A 7,919-nucleotide genomic window follows, 5' to 3' on the forward strand; every position below is an offset into this window, starting at 1 on the left:
AAAGGTTGGATGGGGCTTGGAGCACCCTGGGATAGTGGAAGGTGTCCCTGCCCATGGCAGAGGGGGTAGATCACGATGTCTGTGAATTCCCTTCCAAACCATTTTGAGGCTCTATGATCCACAGACCCTGCCTCTGCCCCAAGCCTCCCTCCTGGTGTGCCACCCCCTGAGCGATGGCAGTGGGGTGGCAGTGATGGGCAGTGGGGACACTGGGGGGCACAGGAGGCGAGGCAGACAGGTTCCCTGCTGCTGTTGGAGCTGGTTAAACATTGTCCCAGGCCAGTTAGGTAACACAAACTGCAGCGGGGAAGAAATGAAACTGCTTGAGCAAACAAGGCGCACTTGGCAGGGCACCAGGCTGCGTGACAAAGTGCTCCCCTCTCACTGCCAGCCTGCTGGGGTTATCTATTTACGGAGAATAAACACCTCGCCCACAACCCCAAACTCGAGGGACAGCAGCCAGGAGCACAGCCGGCTCCTGCGAGACCCAGCCTGGGGCTGGGCTTGCCCCGCTCCCCGCTCTCCTCCCGGACACGCTGATGGCCACCGTGACTGGCCTGGCCCCTCCCCCGTGTGCTGCTTGTCCAGGCAGCAAGATCGACACTGTCCCTGCTGCCACCCCTCCAGCCTGCTCTCTGCAGCAGCTCCAGGAGGTCAGGGATGGAGCTGGAGCACCCTCCACTCACTGAAGCCAGCAGACACCAGCCAGGAAAACCTGTTCCCTGGGGAGGGTTACGCAAGGAACCTGACGGAGGTCTGGCTGCAGCCCAGACCATGGACTGGCTCCAGGTTCACACCCAGGGATTGGGGCCTCTCCTTGCACCACAGGGCAGCCCTGGTCGCCTCATCCCAGCGTGTATCTGGGAGCAATACAACTTCAGCCCAGCAGACTGGAAGACAAGGAAGAGAAGTCTTCTGTATGAGACCAGGCATCCCAGGTGGACCAGCAGGGCAACTCCACATATAAACAGCAGTCGAGCCCACAAAAAAGAAGTTGGGTCTGGCCCATGGGCACCTTCTGCCCCTGCAAAGCAGGTGGGTCATGCCCTTGATGTTGCTGCAGCATCTCTAGGAGGATGCTCAAGCCACCAACTTCACACTCAAGCTGAGGCCAGGCAGACTGGGAGCAATTCCAGCTGCTTCAGCCAGTACAGCTCATGGGGGACAGCCCAGGTGGTCTGTGAGAGACCTTGCTTTGAAGGGTTTACTGCTCTCTTTTGCAACGTGTCCCACTCCTGCAAGTGCAGGATGGGGGATGTTGAACGGTACCGTGGCTCTGGCAGTAATGAAGGGAACATGGGCAGATAGGACAGAGAGAATGGTTTTAAATTAATAGAGGAGAGATTTAGATTAGATCTTAGGAAAAAATTCTTCCCCATGGCGGTGGTGATGCCCTGGCACAGGGTGCCCAGAGCAGCTGTGGCTGCCCCTGGATCCCTGGAAGTGTCCAAGGCCAGGTTGGATGTGGCTTGGAGCAACCTGGGATAGTGGAAGGCGTCCCTGCCATGGCAGGGGTGTGGAATGAGATGAGCTTTATGGCCCCTACCAACCCAAGCTGTTCTAGGATTCTATGATTCTGTGATTCTATGATAACGGCTGGATCCCCCTGCCAAAAATGCATCTCAGGCTTTGCAAAGCACCTTTACTGTCTAGGCAGCAAAACCTCCCCTCACCCTCCTGCTGGTGGTCTGGCTTCTTTCCTTAGTCCCTCCAGAAAGTGGCTGAAACCACTGAGAAGGATGTGGCATGGCTTTTGCCTGGGCATCCCAGACCTGGTCCAGCTCCAAACTCAGAGGACGGGTCCCAGGGCTTTTCTCTTTGGGGGCGAGCAGGAACTGAGCAGTGCCCAGTGCCCTACATGCCCCAAATTCAGCAGGTCCTGGTGCCCAGCAGTGTTCAGAGAGACTCATTGTGGAATGCAGTGTGTGCCAGCCAGAAGCCACGCAGGGACTGCTGTTTGCCATGTTCAGGGTAGGAACATATCTGAGAGTCTGCTTGGAGTTCAACACCCTGAACTCCTTCTTGCCACCCCAAGATGTATCCTGTGGGTTGGAGAGATCATCTCAGCACCCCTGGGACAACCTCCCACCTCCTCACAGCTGGGCTGGATGGGGGAAGCAAGATGGCATTGGGCAAGAAGGGGAACATGATGTGTTTGGGCTGCTCACACTGCCAGGTCATTGCAGTCCCCTCTCCTGAGATCTGGTCCTTGATGCCACCCAGGTTTTAGAAGGGGCCAGAAAACAGCCAGGCTGGAAGATGAGCAAGCATTAATCATAGTGTAGTGCCTGTGCTGCTTCTGGATATCCCTTCATGTGTCCCTGGCCAGAGAGAGCTGAAGGTCCTCCCACGGGCTGTGACCCCCAGCCAGCTGGGGATGTTAATGTGGAGGGTGCTGAGAGAGACCCCTCCCCAGATCCCCCCTCCCCAGATCCCCCAGGGCTTTGCTTCCCATCAGCCTGCAGCTGGTGAACTCTGGCTTGGAGCCAGTGCTCCAGGAAAGGCGAGTGCCAGGGCTAGAATTCTAAAGGGTTCTCAGAGGGGCCAAGGTTTGGGAGCAGGTGTAAGATGCCCCTCCATGGGTGGCTTTGAGCCAGGCTGGGACAAGCCCACCTCACCCTGAGAAGACCCTGTGACCCTGTGCCAGGATGACCAGGCAGGTCCAGGCCACAGCAGGCAGGAGATGGTGGCAGATCACGTTCATGCCATGGTACATCCCAAGTTCTCACCATGTCTTTAAGAAAAACAAGAAAAATTACAGGTAGGTACAAAACCCCAACAAACCAACCATTTATTCATCTTATATTCCCATTTGAAATGGAGGAAACCACATGCACCTGCCGGGTGCCTGGCTCGGTTGGAGTCCCCTTCTGTGGCTGGCACAGCACCAGTCTGTGCCCTGTGACATCACTTCAGTCCAGCTGAGCATCACCACCAGCCACCACACACCCGTGTGCCCCACGATGCACACTCTCACACAGGAACATCTTACTCATGGAAAAATAGATCTGTACATTCACTCTGTGCTCTTTTTGGGTCTTACATAAATTAGAAGCTCCTTTTGGGGAAAAGGCCTGTCTCTAGACACAGCCCAGCAGCTGGGCTGGAAATGCAGCATGGCCCTGCTGTCCCACATCCTCTTCTCATTGAGGGCCTTCTGGGGCCAGGTGAAGCTCCACAATGTTCCCATCTTCTCTCAGCAGGTGCCACATTGAGAAGCTGCTACACAAAGGGGGTCTCACCCAGCCCACAGGACAGGGGGCACCTTCCTCACGGTGCAAGCAGTGAGAGGGAAGACCCCAGAGCTGGGATCTGTCCAGACACAGGTGACACAGACGTGCTGCTCCTCTGCCCAGTCGGGAGGTGGGTGACAGCAGGAGACCTGCTGGGCTCTCACAGCGGGGCTTGAAATTCTCTTCCCCTTTGCATCTGTTCAGGCTTTGAAACAGCCCCAGTCCCTGCGGCTCCAGGTGGAGGTAGGAATCCAGCAAGGGAAGTCACAGTTTGCAATAACCTACTGGAGCCAAAATGTTGGCTCTGAACACCTCGGTGCTGGCAGCCACCCGCACACACGAGCATGCCCCTGCGAGGGTCGGAGTTCCACACGCTGCATGGGGCAGCAGCTTCCAGGTACAGCTGCAGGCAAAGTTTCCTGTCAAGGAGCCCAGCTCAGGGCTGGCCCTGAGGGGCTTCTCAGACCCTGGCTCATCCAGGACTCCTACAGCTCCTTGTCCCTGTTGAGCACCTCCTCTTCCTTCCAGCCGCTGGAGTTCTTCCCAAACTTGTACACCAGCCGTCGCCCATCCACTCTCTCCAAGATCTCTCGTTTGTAGTAATATCTGCAGGAGATGGAGGTGGAATCAGGGCTCTGGATGCAGCCCCAGGCACTGAGGAGCTGCTGGAGGCCTGGTGGGCTGAGCCAGCTGTGTGGGGCAGGTGCCCCCAGGACAAAGCAGGGCACTTACCGCATGGCTCTGCTCAGCTTCTCGTAGGTCATGCTGCTGTTTTTCTTCTTCTGGCCCCAGAGCTGAGCCACTGCCTCTGAGCGCAGGAACTTGAAGACCCCTTCCCGCCGGTCCTCCCACTTCATTAGCCCCTCATTCAGCTCGGGGTGGATCAGGATGTCCCGGATGAACTCCCACAGGTGGGTACCTCTTGGGGCTGAAAGAGGAGATTGAGCTGTAAAGGAGGGAGGCTCCTGCAGGTCCTTGTACTTTGGATCTCCCTAAACGCCCCTGCCAAGGCCCATGGCCCTTCCTCCCATCACCCCCACGAAGCCAAGAGCCAAGGGCTGAAGGGTTCACATACAGTGCTTGCTCTTCCTGTTCTCCAGGCAGTCTCTGCTCTCCTTGCTGAGTTTTCGGGGCCGTCCCCGTTTCCGCTTGCCGTGTTTGCTGTCCCCTTTTTTGCTGCCTGAAAAGTGCTCTGTGCACACAGAGAGGGGCACATGTCAGGCTGGCCAGTGCATGCTGGGCCACAGCCTCCCCCTCCCTGTCCTCCTGGGGACCAGAAGTGCCCTCTTTTCAGGCCCAGGTACCAGGGAAATACCCCCTGAGAACAAGGTCGCCCCATTCCCTCCAGCCTCATTCCACCCTCATCCCTGACAGTATGCTTAGGGCAGCATGCTGTTCCTTCCCCAAACCCTACTGCTTCCTTGCATTCCTGGTAATTCCCAGTACCATCACCAGCTGGGATCAATACCAAACACTCATTTCTGTGCCCAGGATCTCTGGCTGCAGTCTTCACCCACCTGCCACCACCCACCCCTTTCCCCCAGTATGACCACTGCCCAGCTATCCCAGTCCTGCCCTTCACCCTGCTCAGTGGAGAGAAACAGAAGCAGAGCACTCAGGGAAACAGACCTTTCCCTCCCTCCCAGTGTGAGGATGGGTGTTCAGGTGTTGTCCCTAGATCACTGCCAGGTAGGATGTGCAGAACTGCCTGGGACCCAGCCCTCTCCTCCCAGCTCCTGTGTGGAAGCTAACAACTCACCATCAGGGAAGAGCTTTGATTCTGCAGGGTCAAGGTCGAGGTCACTTCCACCGGAGTCCTGAGAGTTGGGGCTGTGGGACATCACAGGCCCTGAGAGGCAAAGGATCAGGGCTCAGACCGCTGAGCATCTGGAGACTTTTCTCCTGGTTCCCACCACTTCCCCCACCACCAGAGTGCTGCAAGACCCAAACCCACCCTTGTCAAAACACTGACCTGAGACATCAGAGCTGCCTGGGGACATGGCACCCGGCAAGCAGGTGAAGTCTGTGAAAGGGTTTGTGGGCTTTAAGTCCTCCAGGGAGTCCTTGGCACAGGGATTTCCCAGCTCTGGAAGGGGCAGAGAAGGGAAGAAGGGATTAGCCTTGCTGCCATCGGTATGTGATCCCTGGGAAAAAGGCTGGGCCAGGGCCCCTCTCTTACCCAGGTGGCTGGAGTTCAGGAAGGTCTGGGAAGTCGCATCCTCTTTTTCCAGCAAATCAATGATCCAGTTCAGCTCATCAGAGGCTACAGGGGTGAAGGACTGGGATTAGCAATGCCTCTTCCATTTGAAGGGGAATAGTGCACACTGGGAGCTGAGCCCAGCCGTGCCTGGACTCTGGTCTGTGCCCCCACACCCTCCCACACAGCCCCTGCAGTGCCTGGGAAGCAGGGGATGCTGGGCTAGTGGAGAGCTCTCAGCCTCATTCCTCAAGCTGCCAGGCCTGCAGATGGAGGAGACTTTGGTTCACTCACTGATCTCGTGCAGGCGGTCGTAGAGCTCGTCCCCGAGGGGCCCAAAGATGAGGCGCATCTGGTCCCTGCTGCAGTGGCAGAGCGTGTGCCCATCCATGTTGCAGCAGGAGAAGTCGATGGAGCTGGCGTCGTACTTGTTCTTCTCCACATGGTAGCTGATCCACTCCAGCACCTGCACCTTGGTCCAGAAGTACGGGAGCTCGCTGAACCACTCCGGCTTGTCTGCAAGGGATGGAGAGCAGGGCTCAGAGCAGGCCGTGCCGGCACCGTGTGCCTCGTGTGGGCTGCCGGTGGCCACTAGACACCTGCTCTGGTCCAGTGGCGATCCTGCGGGGCACAGCAGGGCCCACACTTGAAGAGCTGTAGGACTAAAGGGTCCTTAGCGCCCTGCCCTGCAGACAGCAGTGACCCCGCACTGCCCGCACCGCTGGTTTCGGTGCCATTTGTCCTGTTGGTGCTGCTCTGCTGGGGTTTCTCATGCCCCCCTGAGCACCATCACATGATGGGCCCCCATCACCAGGATTATACTTCCAAACTCCAGCTCCTGGTGAGCCCTGGCAGCCTGTCCCCTGGCCTGTGCTGCGGGAGGAGGACAATGATTCCCCCATCTCCTGTATAAGTTACACGTGCTCCCAGCAGCCGTACCTAGGGCCACCCAGGGTCTCCTCCCACAGCCTTTTGGCCTTTCCCTGGGGAAACTGAGGCATGGTAGAAGCTGCTGACCTGTCCCAGTGGGACAAGGACCTTACAGTGCTCTTCCTAGCCAGCGGCACTGCCTCACAACTGCCCTACTGCCACTCCCCTGTCCTACCTGTGCTCTGTGTGGGGGGCTGGCTGGCGGGGAGGCTCAGCCCCAGGCTGCTGTCATCCCCGAGGTGTCCCAGCATGTCCAAGGTTGGCTGCACCTCGTCCGGCTGGTACATGGCACTGATGTAGTTAGAGAAGATGTTGCTGATCTCACACGATCCTGCCATGGAGCTCTGTGCCGAGAGATGACAGTGAGCCCCAGCCCTGTGCAGGCAGGGGGACCCAGGCCTGCAGCACCTGCAGCACCCCAGAGTCAGGCTGGGTGAGGTTGGGCCGTCCCTCCCTCCACCCATCGTTGCCTCTCAGGTCACTTCTGCAGAAATATCCACCCAGCACCTGCTGGTTGGGGCTGGGGCCTGACTCACCACCTCCTCAGGGGCCAGGAGAGAGGGAGGCTGAGCCGGAGCGAGCTGGGGACGTGGCGTCACTGTGCTTGTGAAAAGCCCTGTCCCCAGCAGCCTGGCCTCACCCTGCTGGCAGCCAGCAAGAGGTGACAGCAAGAAGGTGGCTGGCAGAGAACAGCAACACACAGCCCCTCGGTGCGTGGGGGCTACGGGCACTTGGCCACTCCTGAGCCCCATGGCACAGCCAGCTGCCCCGCTGCCCACCGCTGGACTTCAGCACCAGCGGCTCCAGTCCTCTCAACCAGTCGCCATAAGCACATCCCAAAAACTGCAGCCAGGACAGGACCAAGCCCCTGCCCGGCCCTCACAAAAAGCCAAATCGTGCTGTCTGCTTTATAAACCCTGGGGGCTGGAGGGAGCTGCCGTCCCGCTGGCCCCCGAAGGGCATCAGCTGCGGTGGGAGAGCAAACGTGGAGCGAGAAAAGACCAAAGCGCATCCCCCGGTGAGAGCGAAGGTGCACGGGGAGGAGAGCAAAGCAGCTGTCCTGGCCTCAGGGACGTCACCAGGCCTCGGCAAAAAAAAGCTTTGGTACCTTCTGTGATGGCAACTCCAGGAGCGGCGGGTAATCCAGAGAGGAGCAAGGGGAGACGGAGGCCAGGCTGGCCGCTAGCCACTGCTCATGGGCCCCGGGAGGCTGGTGCCGATGGGCAAGCCCTGCCCGTGCCTCTGCTTTTATAGCTTGGGCGGCGTAACAATCTGGCAGCCCGAGGGGAATTCCAGCCCCAAACGTTCATGCTCCCAGATCCAGGTGATTTGCATAATATGAACCACCGGGTCCCAGCCCTGAGCTGCCTTGCCGGGAAATCTGGGTTGGCCAGTTTAATCATTGTCAGAGCCCGTGCCCCACCGGTGCCCAGAGTTTCACCCACACTGCCTTCATGGGCTGTTTTCTTTGCTGCCATTTGCCAGGCTTATGTTTGTTTGCTCACAGCAGCAGGTTCGCTCAGCTCCTGCAGCCAAAAACACCCTGGGGTCAGAGCAGG

At 58.4% G+C, this 7,919-nt stretch overlaps 1 protein-coding gene across 1 annotated transcript; it reads right to left on the bottom strand.

Moving 5' to 3' along the window:
- Positions 1-2,766: 2,766 nt before the first annotated feature.
- Positions 2,767-7,664, bottom strand: LOC121672316 (ETS-related transcription factor Elf-3-like). Its single transcript, XM_042044926.1, has 9 exons — positions 7,469-7,664; positions 6,536-6,704; positions 5,725-5,946; positions 5,413-5,496; positions 5,206-5,319; positions 4,993-5,082; positions 4,309-4,425; positions 3,966-4,161; positions 2,767-3,839 (listed from the first exon to the last, which is right to left on the bottom strand). The coding sequence occupies exons 2-9, from the start codon at positions 6,696-6,698 to the stop codon at positions 3,719-3,721; spliced, it is 1,107 nt and encodes a 368-aa protein (XP_041900860.1). The 5' UTR covers positions 6,699-6,704; positions 7,469-7,664; the 3' UTR covers positions 2,767-3,718.
- Between the last annotated feature and the right edge of the window lie 255 nt (positions 7,665-7,919).

Source organism: Corvus kubaryi, unplaced genomic scaffold, assembly GCF_017639235.1.
Source record: "Corvus kubaryi isolate FWS band 111438036 unplaced genomic scaffold, C.kubaryi_AGA036_p1.0 49275, whole genome shotgun sequence".
Lineage (NCBI taxonomy): Eukaryota > Metazoa > Chordata > Aves > Passeriformes > Corvidae > Corvus > Corvus kubaryi.